This window comes from Eulemur rufifrons, chromosome 19 (genome assembly GCF_041146395.1).
Source record: "Eulemur rufifrons isolate Redbay chromosome 19, OSU_ERuf_1, whole genome shotgun sequence".
Classification (NCBI taxonomy): domain Eukaryota; kingdom Metazoa; phylum Chordata; class Mammalia; order Primates; family Lemuridae; genus Eulemur; species Eulemur rufifrons.
This window is the reverse complement of record NC_091001.1, coordinates 100,941,500-100,955,519: the sequence shown is the minus strand read 5'-3', so window position 1 is coordinate 100,955,519 and position 14,020 is coordinate 100,941,500. Positions and strand designations below refer to the sequence as shown.

General features: G+C 34.5%; 1 protein-coding gene across 20 annotated transcripts in view; it reads right to left on the bottom strand.

The window, feature by feature from the left end:
• Nucleotides 1-14,020, bottom strand: part of PUM2 (pumilio RNA binding family member 2) — an 89,871-nt gene that overhangs the window by 26,334 nt on the left and 49,517 nt on the right. For 10 of the 20 annotated variants that reach the window (XM_069495051.1, XM_069495050.1, XM_069495066.1 and 7 more), the window contains 3 exons: nucleotides 10,455-10,598; nucleotides 10,036-10,323; nucleotides 5,280-5,516 (listed from right to left, as the gene is read on the bottom strand). In XM_069495051.1, the coding sequence (XP_069351152.1) occupies nucleotides 5,280-5,516; nucleotides 10,036-10,323; nucleotides 10,455-10,598 (669 nt within the window). Of the gene's footprint in view, nucleotides 1-5,279; nucleotides 5,517-10,035; nucleotides 10,324-10,448; nucleotides 10,599-14,020 lie in introns of all 20 variants that reach the window. The other 10 variants (XM_069495055.1, XM_069495059.1, XM_069495060.1 and 7 more) reach the window with 2 other exon arrangements.

Below are 14,020 nucleotides of genomic sequence, written 5' to 3'. Positions count from 1 at the left end.
TTTAAAATATGCAATGGTAAGCAGAGTTCAGGTCAATGGAAGGAAGGTAGAAGGAAAAAAATGCATTAGGCAGATGATGAGGAACATAAGAAATCCTAGAATTATGAGTTAAAAATCAAGTATGACACTGGAGTAAAACTGTATGGGAATTATGAATTATTTCTTTCCATTCAGTGTATCTACACAGGAGCTTCTGGAAATTTCACTGGAATGATCTTTTTTTGTGCCAACTACATAAAGTATAGTATCTCCCTGCTGGGCATTTAACGTCAACAGAATCCCCACAATTATTGTAACAAGCAAAAACTGTTGCCACACATTTCCAAACTGTTCACCTTCTTGTGAATTCTAGCACTAGGTATTTTAAACAAGTGCCCCAAGTGATTCTGATCAAAACATTGGATCAAATAAAGTATTTTCTAATCTTAAACCTGTGATTATCTTAAGTAAATTTGAGATAAACTGATGAAAACATTCTCAGACATCAGAACCACAAAGCACGGATAATGTTATTAAAGTGTAATCAATAAAAATACATGGCCAAAAATGACTGTGCCCCAAAGCTAGCACAACTAAAACCAATAATTTTATACAGAGAACCAAACATCACAAATTACTCCATACAGTAATAGAATTTCAGAATTTCTTCACAACACATTTCCTACTCATCAGCAAATAAATTACTTTCAGACATATCAAAGGGCTAAAGCTGTGCTTTAGTTTACATTATCATGAGCTGTAAATAATATTCGGCTGAGCACTAAAGATGCTGCCCTATAGCCAGTCCCTAAATAATATACTTTAGATTACCAAATATTCTTATTTCAGGGAGTTAAGTGCTTAGACAGGAGTTTTTATAGAAATCTCAAGAATAACTAAGTACAGGGATCTAGAAATCTGGTAATCTTATGCACATCTTAACCAAAAAAAAAAAAGGATGACTTACACCACAGTGAGGTAAATATTAGTTTCTGAGAGGCTGATTAAAATATATTTGTGTGCTTTGAAACACTGTTCAGCTCCTTATAGAACAGCGTAATGGAAAAAGCAAGGACAGTATCAGGAATGAGAACTGTATGCTAACCTAAATTCTATCGTTTATTGGCTTGGGCAAGTCTCTTAGGCTCATCTGATCTTTAATTTCCTCATCTTTAATGAAGATATTCAGCCAGTCTATGTCAACAATCAGAATGAAATGAAATAATGAATATGAAGATGCTTTAGAAACCTATCAAATGCTATTTAGTTATAAGGAACTGTATACTTAAAGGATAGCAGTATTTTCAATGAAAGCTTCAAAATAGTTTATATTGTTTTCTGCTCCCACTATTGACCATATATATGAAACTCAGAAAAATGGTTGTATCCTTACTTATTTTAATTCTTAAAATATTTCATTCTAATTGAAGTAAGCTAACCAAATCTGCCAAAAGCCAGCAATTTTAACAGAATGATCCTTAAAGTTAGTATTATCCTGTCTATGTTTTTAACATAAAATTTTCTGTGATTGGGAGAAAAGACAAGTCATGCAATTTTCTAATCCACAGCAAACCAAAGGACAATTATTTACTTAACACATGACATTAATGAATTGCCAGGAATGATAGCCACCTGTCAATTAATTTCACCAAATTCAAAGTTTGGATTACACCTTTTAGTATCCCTTTCTCAAGAAAAAATTAAGCCAGTTCAAAACCAAATAGGTACAAGGGAAGAAGCCATTAGTTTGTCAAAATCTAAGTCAAATAACAAAAATACAGAATGCTGCTTTATACCTAAGAAGTTCCATATAAAAAAATTACTATGAGCATAAAGACTGGAGTAAATCAGAAACCACTAAGACATAAGTTTATTAGAATAAGAAAAAGAAAGAAAACAAGGAAGGAACTAGCTGGTAGCTCCAGGTAGAAAAGTGAGATAATACTGGAATTATGCAATGTTCTTTACAAGGAATGTAATATATCAAAATGAAATGCTGACTTCTATCAGAGACAATGACTGATAAAAACTGCAGGTAGATTTTTTTCTCCAACTCTATAGATCAATACAACATGAAAAAATAATTCACTTTAAATATTTTTACACTGAACCTAAAGGCCTAGACTTTTACACCGTTCTTTGCATTTCAGGATAAAAAAAACTATTAATCTTAAAGTAACTTTTACTCTCTTTCCTTGCTCCTTTCCATTTCTTTCTCTAACCTCCAGTAATTTAAGTGCTGCTTTAAAAAAATTATAGTCAACATGGGAGCCAATATGAAGGGGCTCCAAACAACCAAAGATGGTATAATTTTGGAATAAGAAATAGATATAAAATTGATGTCTCTCAGACTGCAATGGACGAAAAACATTATTCCCCAAATCTATCAATTTATAAAGATGAAGATAAAAACCTGAGTCACCTTTAGAGGTTGGGAGGGTATCAACTCATTATTTTGAAAATTAGAAAACAAAGAAAAAGCATCATGCATTATCCTGACCCTTATATGAACTGTCTTTCAGGGTAACCTCACAATTGATGAGGGCAACTTATTCTTCTTTATAGAAAAGTTCCATATTACAAATGCAGCATCGTGGAGAAACAACCAGCAAAATCGTGTGTGTGAGAAATGTGACAGGACAAAAGTTTCTTCAACAAGTAAGTGGAAAGGAAAAAAGGATGAAGGAAAAAGAATTACAGATTAAAAGACAAACAAATGCAATATATCAACCTTATTTGGATGAATTCAAACAAAACAACTAGAAAAAGACATTTAGTCAATTAGGTTAATAAGAATTAATAAGAAATTACTAATTTAAACAGATGATATTGTTATATTTTTTAAAAAAGGAATCTCTTAGTAACACATACTAGAAAGTAGAAAAATAAAATTATTTTCTTATGCTTCTAACATCAAAATAGTAAGTGACAGCATTACAAATCTGAACAAAAATGTTTTAGATCATTATAAAAAAATGAACACTCAGGCCGGGCGCGGTGGCCCACGCCTGTAATCCTAGCACTCTGGGAGGCCGAGGCGGGAGGATCCCTTGAGGTCAGGAGTTTGAGACCAGCCTGAGCAAGAGCGAGACCCCGTCTCTACTAAAAATAGAAAGAAATGATTTGGACAGCTGAAAAATATATATAGAAAAAATTAGCCAGGCATGGTGGCGCATGCCTGTAGTCCCAGCTACTCGGGAGGCTGAGGCAGGAGGATTGCTTGAGCCCAGGAGTTTGAGGTTGCTGTGAGCTAGGCTGACACCATGGCACTCTAGCCCGGGCAACAGGGCGACACTCTGTCTCAAGAAGAAAAAAAAAAAAAAAAAAAATATAGATCAGAGAGCATGAAAGCCTTGCATTATGATTCAATCATAGGGAAGTGCAGAAGAGATTATTTTCATAAACAGTATGCAAAGAGCAAATGTATGAAATCATCTGAATTATTTTCAACCTGGTAGGGGTCTATTCATTGTTAACAACATTGCCAGTCATACTACAACTAAAAGCTTTGGGAACTGGAAGAACACAAAAGAAAATAATGCAGATAATTCCTAATTCCAATCAGAGGTATATTATTATAAAATATCAGATTTCAAGCTGAAGCTAACCTAAGAAGTTTAACTATGGGTACAAAAGTATCAAATGCAGAACTGCTGACCCAAGTAGTGATTATTTCTGTTAATTGATTAGAATTCCTTCCCTAAGCATCTATTAGGCTGGTTTCTTCTTTATGGTCTAAAGAAGGGTGGAGAAGTATATATCTAGATTGCTGTTTACTTATGAAGACATCTAAAAAGTAACTTATATACAATTGCTAAGCTACATAGAACCACATTTACTGCTATTCATACAGGCTCTAAACACAACACAAGCTAACAGAACAGGAATCTAATCTGAAACTTACCTATGAAAAGATGACAGGACATGACAAATATCTTAACAATAAAACACAAAACTATTATGATAGGTCTATTGTTGGGTTTGTTATGTTCCAAACTTTTATGTCCATTTCAAAGACATGTTTTATGTAGTAGGGGGTGTCTGAGTAGTAATGATAGAAATCAGGAACTGGGCAGCTTCTGTGACTAAGAACAGATGATAAATGAAGGAAGAATATTAGGCTAAACACTGGTAAGTCTGCACATATAGTGCTGCAAAGCAGATCTTAGGACTCTATCTGAATAAATTAATCAGTTGTATGTATTCAATATCTCCAAAAGAGTAAAGGCACAGAATTTGGGGCAAAGGACCAGGAGTTTTAAAAAAGAAATCTAGCTCATTGTACAATAAATGATCACTGCAACAGATACCTTTGTTACATGGACATTTACTGTACTAATGGGCTTTAAGATAAAAAAGGCTACACCCGTATGATTGGGAGGGGGAGGTCAAACATAATCAACTAACTTATCCACATACAATAGCAACATTACTGTTTAACCACAAGTTGATTTAAATCTTTCCAAGCACATACAAGTCAGCAACAGAATCCCTCAGTTTCAGCTGAGGAAACTAGAATTACCAAAATTCAAAATCTAATTTTAATGAAATATTTTCTTTGACAAGATAGGGATTTATACACCGCCTCTGATGTCTAAAAACTCTGCAAAATATATTATTATCTACACGATAAATACTTGCCCAGAGAGGGAAAAAAGGCAACCACCAATTTAATAATTTGGGGGTGAGGAGAATTTATAATACAGACATCAACAAAAATGCTCCAATTTCAGGGTACAACAAGCCTAAAACATTTTTCTTTTAACATATTCAAAAGTAAGAGAAATATATGGCCCAAGCCCATAAGCTTCTCTAACTCACACTAAATTCATATTTCCTAATGTAACTGGTAAAGTGGCCAGGTGTTCAAAGGCCAAAGCAAAAACCATTGTACTAACTAAATTATTTAAGTTCAGTAAGTAACTGTGTGACTAATGTTTTTCTTATGGTGTGCAAAAACTTTTGATAGTGAAATTTCTTTTTCACTATCATGTATAAATAATTGACTTTTCAGATGCTCTATAACACACAAATCAAAAGCACAGACAAGAAAAAAACACACCATTGTACTTCATAAAAGAAACATAAGATACAACAGGGGGTCTTTACCTTACTGTACATTAGACCCTCACTTTGAATTTTCAGGAAAGTAGAACTTTTTCAAAAGGCTAATATCTAAAAGCAAAAGCAATTTGGCATGTTTTATCCAACATTAAATATTTTACATATATTATAAACACACACACAAACACACATACATGTATACATACAAATAAAAAGGGTTTTGGTTTTTTTTTTACCTAAATGCAAACTGGATGAGGATCCATGTGATGAAAGTGATGGCGGTGGCGTAAGTGAATGTCCTGGAGTTTGGCTTGGCAGAGGCATGCCTATTGGACTTGGAGAGGAGGAAAATCCCAGACTATTGTAAAATGGTTGCCCTATGGGTGCTAGGCTGCTACTAGATCTTTTGTACAAGTCAGAGCTAGTAGATAGAGACTCTCTCCTTGTGGCACTACTACTTGCAGAACTGCCAACTGAAGAAGAAATAAAAAAAACCCTAATTACATACAGTGTTAACTGAATAAAATCTATCCCCAACTCTTGCTGGGCAATAACAGAAGTGATCACAATAATTATTTTTAGAAACATTATGGAGAAGATAATTACTGTGATAACTATATATACTAACTTATTAATCATAAAAGGGTATAAATGCACCCCAATAAAGTAACCAAATAATTAACAGAGCAGTCATATGTTTCATTATTTCACACATGTTTACCACTGACACATATGATTACTGTGCTTTAATACCCTGGTATGATTTATAAACCCTGGAATTGCAAGTTGTCTGCATTAGGACATGCTAGAGATTAAATTCCAAATGGTTAAATTCTGGTAGTATCCTAGTCTCTGGAACCTGATTCTTATACTTTGACTCAATGCTAAGACAAGATTATCCCAATAAATGGAATATTAATACATTTCCTTCACCATTCACATTTGATGTGGCTTCTAGCTGTGTTCAAAACATAGCCCTTTAAGTCCATATTGGCCCGAATATCAGTCAGTTGTGAAGTACACACAGCAGCTAATTCCTCAGTATTTTTTACACTACACATTCTCCCTTGTTCTCCAACAACTAAATTACAAAACATATATGAAAACACTACACTTTCTTTTAGAAGATTAGTAGCCCTCATTACCCTTATCACACTAACTGGCATGCTTTCACTTATCCTTCCAGGACTCTTGCATTCCTAAGATTCTATTATTGGCTTCCTGGGTCCTTACTCAAGTGAAGAATGACAAGGTTTTTTTTTACCTTAGAAAATATACAATTTCTCTTATCTCACAACCCTTATTGTACTTCATACCCAATTCCTTTTATTTAATCCCTAATTTAACTACTAGCCTCTTTATCCTTTTCCTTTTTGTTTTTTGGAGACAGAATCTCACTTTGTTGCCCGAGCTAGAGGGAGAGTGCCCTGGCATCAGCCTCGCTCACAGCAACCTCAAACTCCTGGGCTCAAGTAATCCTCCTGCCTCAGCCTCCTGAGCACCTGGCACTACAGGAGCTTGCCACCACGCCTGGCTAATTTTTTTGTTTCTATTTTTAGTTGCCTGGCTAATCTTTCCTATTTTTAGTAGAGATGGGGTCTTACTCTTGCTCAGGCTGGTCTAGAACTCCTGAGCTCAAGCGATCCTTGCCCCCTCAGGCTCCCAGAGTGCTAGGATTTCAGGCATTAGCCACCAGGCCAGCCTCCTTTCCTTTTTATACTCCACAAAATCACAAAGAATAGACTCACACTACCATGTAGGCTTTGGTGAGCTACGCATGCTCAGAAGAGCAAACCAAGATCTAGCTGTTAATCAATACATATCTGGATAATCAAATTCTTTACCATGTGTGTAAGGGCTGTGCAAAACTGCCAATTATCAAATCTCGTTTAGAGTCCGCATTTTCATCAATTACGTTTCCTTCGTATTTGTAAGTGCTGGCTTCTTTTAACTGAATGCCTTTTACATCTAAGAATTTCATATTATACTTCTTAACCTGCCAAATAATTTTTCTTAAGGGCAAGCTCTATATTCGGACCAATATGGCAATTCTTTTCAAGGAATTTTGAAGTTTCTATTAAATCTTTGTTTTCCAATCACAAGTCATACATAAGTAGGTCATACAGGATATAAAGAAAAAAAATTAAGGACAGTACATGATGGGTAGACCATGTTAAGCTTATAGTACAGATAAAAACTTAATTATGTTGGTTTTGCCAAAATTCAGAATTCTATAAAGAGGGGAAAAAAAAACAGGCTCATGCTATCATATTAGGCAAAAGATTATATAAACCTACTCAATCTTTTATACCAGCCAGTGAAGTTTCTGAAAGACTGATCATGTTTATTGAAAATTTCACATTTTAAGATATCATGTGATAGGAAAATACTAGATAGCTATATGTGTCTTAATGGCAAAACAAATATAAACACTAATGTAATAAATAGCTCCTCTTAACTTGGTTTTGGCAAAATTGTCAACATATGCTACATTAACTATGCTAATTTAAAAGGACACTGTCAAAGTGATTTTTTAAAACATGGCTACATTTTAAATTCCTATTTATTTCAGAAAACAACTGACAAGGAAAAAAGACAAAAGCTCTCTAACGAGAGCAGCATTATCATTCCCCTGGCAAATAACCAAAGAAATCAGTAATGACACATGCAATATTATTTTCCTCCAAAAAGGAAAATCCAAGCCAAACATTTAAAAATTATTCAGAAATAACTTTAAACATAAAGAAGCTGGCTCTTTAAAGTTTTACTTTATTCCTAAATTATCTGCAACAATATGACTATGAAATATGATATGAAGTGCACCTAAAATATCTAAGAGGCCAGAGAGACTGCTGATCATTCATCAACTGGGTAAAAAAGGTTAAATTACAAACCTTCAATTATAATAGCTCTTTTAAAATAATAGGTCATAGAAAGGATGATTTAATTACTATATTACAATGGCTAAGCTTCTTGGCCAACTATATTATGAAATAGGGTATTTAACACTGTTAAACATTAATAATTTCATCATAGAGGTAAGAGAACGACTATGTGTACACATGCACACAACCATATCATATCTTAGATTTCCTCTAAGTATGTAATTGCCATAATGTAGGACGGCAGTGGGCAGACTTGTTGTAAGAGTACATATGTGTGGCACTTGAATGAACTCTCACAAAACACCCAAGAGGGAGATGATCGGTTATTGGCTTTCAGGGGTGGTAATCATTAATGGCCTCTAAAGCAAGATAAAAACAAATCTTTTTCAGACTGCAAGTCAGAACTGAGTAAGCAATATTTATAAATAAGGGAGGCACGGAGATCAATTTTGGGGAAAAGGGCATCTGGAGGGGACAAAATGTTCATGCCAACCAGTTTCTGAATGTAAGAGAAACCGTCTTAACTAAGAGACAAATGGGAATTTGGAAGAAGAATCGAGCAGGAGGTCCTATAAATCTACACCATACATCAATGACACATTACACTAGAAAGAGGAACATGGGGTTTACCAAAGCTCTACCTTTCCTGGATTATTTAGGGTGCACAATCTGTAGTTTAGAAACTAGTTATTTCCACAAAGTTTGTTTCTTAAGTTACTTGTTCTGTTTTCCTCAAAATATTTAGGATTCTTTCGGGAAAATGTCCCAGTTGTGTTAGAGACAAAGAATCAGTCCTATGGGAGTGCGTGAGCTGGACATAAAAATACAAAACTCCAAAAGGAATGAAAAACTAAGGTAGGAAAATTAAAAGATTTAACACAATCTCCCTGTTTACTGGATTTTCCTTCAGAAGTTCTTGTGCCCATTCTTTAGATAATTTTATGTTAGGCAAGTATGACATTTCCTTGTTATATTTCATTGTAACAAAAAAGCACTCTGCCTCTAATAGTTTATAGCTATTCTAGACCATCTCTTCAATAAATATGAATGGTAGAAGTTCAGAAGACATTTCCATCCTTAGAAAACTGGCAAGCACGGTTAATGATGACTGGCATATGTTAGTTTTGCCATTTTCCACACCAGAAAAGAATATAATCTGATGTGGTGGGAAAATAGATGAGAAGCAGATATTAAGGATTCTAGAACATTAAGGTAAAGAAATAGAAAATCTCTTGAGGTCCAAATAATAGCCCTGCCCTAACGGAATTAAAGGCTGCCAATTGTACCAACAGAACTAGGTAAGCTGTTTTTTTCCTAATGTTTCCTGAATACTCCGGAAGCCTCAGAGAATATACAAAGTGTGTCAACATGGAGTCAACGTGGGCCTCTTCTGATTTCACTTAATTCTTCCTCAGTCACAATATCTAGGAACCAGTTTGTATGGGTCAATTATTTATTTGAGAAGCTATTTAAAATTTCATTTCTAAATGTTATATAAAGTTAAGAAATGTGAATAGGTATTCTTTTAAATGAATTTATAGTGACAAATGCTAAATTATTTAATCTAAAGATAAGCATAATGGTTGTTTCTTAGGGGCTTCTATTTAGAACATTTCATTATATAATTTTAAAATAGATTATGCCAAGTAAAACCATAATGAATCACAAGCATTTAGTAAGAGTGAACCATCTGCTAAGCACACAAAGATAATTATTTTAAAACACCAAAAATTTAAGAAGGCAAAATATTTATCTCCTCAAACACTAATATTATGTAGAGAATGAGGAAGGGCTAATAATTTATATACAATATATTGATCCAAACAAACCTTACTAAAATAAAAATTCCAGTTATAAATTCTTATTAATAAATTTCAGGGGAAAAAGGAAATGTATTATATTTGGGCTTCTTGAAGTGAGTTAAACATTTATAAATGTTTAAAAGATTTGCAGGAATATTTTTTCTTCTATAAAATTAAACAAATAATCCAATACTTTATTCCTGTCTTCCTATACTACATGCTATTATTGCTTATTTTAATATTAAAAACACACCTATTCTTCATGTCCACTTATCAGAGTACACCTATCTTAAAAACAAACTTACCTGATGAACCAAATCCACTGAGGGCTGAGCCTATAGCAGCACCCAAAGAGCTGCCACTTCCAAAGCCAAGAGATGTACTTCCAGGTTGACCAGGTCCATGAGAAAATAAAGAACTGCTCTGGGAGCTATTAGTCAAAGAACTGCTCCCATAAAATGAATTAGATTGCAGATTAGTGCTTGGCTGCTGTTGCTGCTGCTGCTGTGGTGGCTGAGTGCCAATTGGCCGAAACAGACCATTTGTGCTGCCTGTAAGACTATTTGCAGTTCCTCCAGCTGCTGCTGCTGCTGCTAAAAAAAAAAAAAAAGAAAGAAAGAAAATTCAGATACTTCTTAAAACTACACAGAAAACTATTCTGTATTTTTAAAATTGTATCTCTACACCAGAAAAATATCATCCTAAAAACGTCAGTTACACTTACCAGCTTGTGCTGCTGCCGAGCTAATTAAAACAGGTGTTGGAGCCATTAATCGAACTGGAGCTCCAAGGCCAGTTCTTGCTCCAGGGCCAACCACTAAGGCACCAGTCTGATCATAATAGGCAGTTGGAGCTAGTACTTGATAGCCTAGATAACATTAAAATAAATGTTTACTAATAAAAACACGCATATTTATTTCACCCTACACTTGCATTTTTTTCAAATAGGAAACACGGCTATTTAATACTATTACTATAAACCCTTAGTTACCATATTAAAAGCAACACATTTGAGAAAATCATGATACATGAAAAATACAATGTCATTAAACATTTTTTTGTCTAAATTTTAACAGAGATATCTGTAACAGAGATGCCTTTCACTTATGGGCCACAAAATGAAGAGGTATTTTCCTTATAGAAAACTGTAGGCTATCAGGAGCTGATATTAGAAAAATGTCAGCATTTAGTCAGCGCTGAGAGGAGGATGAACAAAAAGACTTGTTGGGGGGCAGGGGAGTGAGGTAGAACACTGTAAGAAAGGTTTACTATGCAAGTTCAGTAAAGTTCTAAACCATGTGCCTCATTACTAGCACTCTTGGATTTTCATTTGTAAGTATCTCTTTAAAAACTTAAATCATGATCTGAACAGATACCTTAAAATCCTACGGTCTATTTGTAAAGGTTCTTAGGCTAGAGTTTGAATAAAGATTATGTGGGCATTAGTTTTATTGTAGCCTTGAGCACAGGCAGATAATCTGTATCATTTAGAACTAAAGGAGAGTGAAGTTTACTTCTTTGCAGACTTTCTCAATGGGGATTCTTTGAACGGAAGAACACAGAAAATGACTGGAGTGACTGTTCTATCAATTCTCCCAAGGATGATACATAACAATTATCACTCTAGAGTCACAGGAGAGAAGCTAACTATTATTAATATATAGAGTGGAAATTTTTAGAGCAATAAGACTTAATTCTCTCTTGGAACTAAGGTTGAGAAAGGTTGTCTTATACAGTGACAAGGACTCAGGCCCAATAGCCTAACAATTACCTGCAAAAATGTACTGGTAACTTCTAATACTTTCAGAAGTTTTTTGAAACACAGAATACACTGAAATATAATACATTCCAACATGAATTTTTGAGTTTTATCTTGTTAAGGCTTTACAGAAGCAAAAGTCACAGTAAAATTAGTCACAAAGCAGCATGACAATTTTATTGCCTTCAAACACAGTGGGTTAAATTCATTTCAAGTACAATAAACACTGCTGGGATAAACACTTCACCATTAAGACTGATACTTTTCATATGAAAAGGCTGGTTTTTGGTAAGTACAGTAATTCTAAGAATAAGCATTAGCACACTGCTAATGAAACATCCACATTACTAGCACATCTCAATCTGTAGATTGTCAGTCAATAGTTTTAACTGGTACAACACACACAAAAACACTCTAGTTCAAACGCATCATCTACTGAATATCTGAATTAAATAAAAGTTAATCCATTTGGACAGCTGGCTGCAAACACTATACTGACAGATCAAATAGCACTTAACTGCTACTTAAATAGCATACATAAATTACCAAAAAGAGGAAACAGCCTAGTTGATTCATCTCTCAAGACCTGTTCATTGACCTTCTAAATCCTTCTCAAATCCTCCATTCTCTTGATTGCCACTATCCTGCCAAACTAGATCTATATGGTCTGCACTCATTCTTTTGCCCCACTTCTATAACTTACTCTTCAGAGTGATCTTTTAATACCCAATCTAATACCACAGCCCTGGTCAAAACCTTCCAAAGGGTTTCGAATGAAAAGTAAAACTCAGAATATGGCCCACAGTATGATCTGGTTGGTCCCTGGCCATCTTTCTAGTTTCAGCTGACACACTCATACCTTTTGTGTGGTGGGAAAAATGAAGTTTCAAGTTCCCCAAAGGTACTATGCTTCCTCTCACTATAGGGCTTTGGTGTATTTTGTTTCCTTCTCACAGAATGCTGTTCCTTTCCCTCTTCCACTCCCTACTTAGCTTAATTAATTTTTCATGCATTTATCCACTTGACAAATATTTATCAAGTAGCTACCATATGACAGGCACTATTCTAAGTACTGGGATAGAGCGGGGAACAATAAAAAGCAGTATCTTTATTCTCAAGAAGATTATTTTCTACTGCAAATAGAGACAAAAAGTAAGTGAAAGAAAATCATTAGACAGTTTTAAGTATTAAAAGGAAAGAAAAATTAGTGGATTGGAGTATTGAGTGGTGACAGTTGTATTGGTAATTTAAAATTGGGGGTCAAGAAGAATCTCTATAACAAGATGATATATGAGGAAAAAATCTAAAAGAATTGAGAGAACAAGTCAAGCACATATCTGTAGAAAAGGCTCTCCAAACGGAACAGAAAGTAAACCAGTATGGCTAAAAGAGAGACAGAGAGAAAGTAAGTTGGATAACAAGTGGGCCAGATTCTTACAGGCCACTGTAAGAATTTGAACTTTTACTCTAAAAAGGTAGGAAACCATTCATTAGAGGGTTTTTAGGAGGAGGGAGCTATTGTGCCTTTGCTTTCCCTCCTAGCTACTGTGTAGAGAACAGACTTCATGGGGTAGAAAGAAGAGGTAAGATGAAACATGGGAACATAGACAGAAACCTAATCCAGGTGAGATGTAATGGGGACCAAGTCAGAGTAGAAGAGGTGGAAGTAGAAAGGCAGTTGAATTCTGAGAGCTGGCAGGATTTGTTGAGACGAGATGTGGGGTGTGGAGGGGAGGCGAAAAAGGAGTCAAGAATTGCTCCTATTTTTGGCTTAAGTATTACAACAATGGAGTTGCTATTTACTGTAAAGATAGACACCACAATGCATTTGTTCAGTCTACATTTTTTTAACTAACATGAGATATTTCCTAATATTATACCTTATGATTGATTTTCCTGATACTAGATATTTATACCTTCTTTTTAATGAGCCTCTCAGAATTTTATCAACTTAGTCTTTTTAAAGTAACTTTTGGGATAATTGATCCTTTTTGTGATATGTTTGTCAAATCCATTCACATCAACTCCAGCCTTACTATTGGCTTACTTCTACATTCTTTGGGTTTATTCTCTTTAGTTTCCAGATGAATGCTTAGCTCATTTCCAGTCTTTCTTCTTTTCTAATGTTTCCATTTAAGCCTATATAGTCTCCTTCTATGTTGTTTCAGTTGCAGTCCACAAGCTTAAATATGTAGTATTTTCACTATAATTCAGTTCAAAAGTTTCTAATTTCCATTGTATTATATTTCTGTTACTAGGCAAGTCTGTTGAGTGGTTGAGTGTATGAAGGGTGCGGAAAGGGAATTTAAAAAAAAAAAAAGCATGGTCCTCATACTAATGAACTGTACAATCTAATAGAGAAGGAAATACACCATTTTCTTAATTCCGAGATGCCATTTACTTTAAGACATAACATTGATCTAATATCTAATAACTTTCCTGAAGAGAGAGAAATAAAACTCTTTCTACTTTAAAGACATTTCCCATTTTTCAGCATGTTCAAGTAAGTAGAACTGAGAAAATAGGCCACA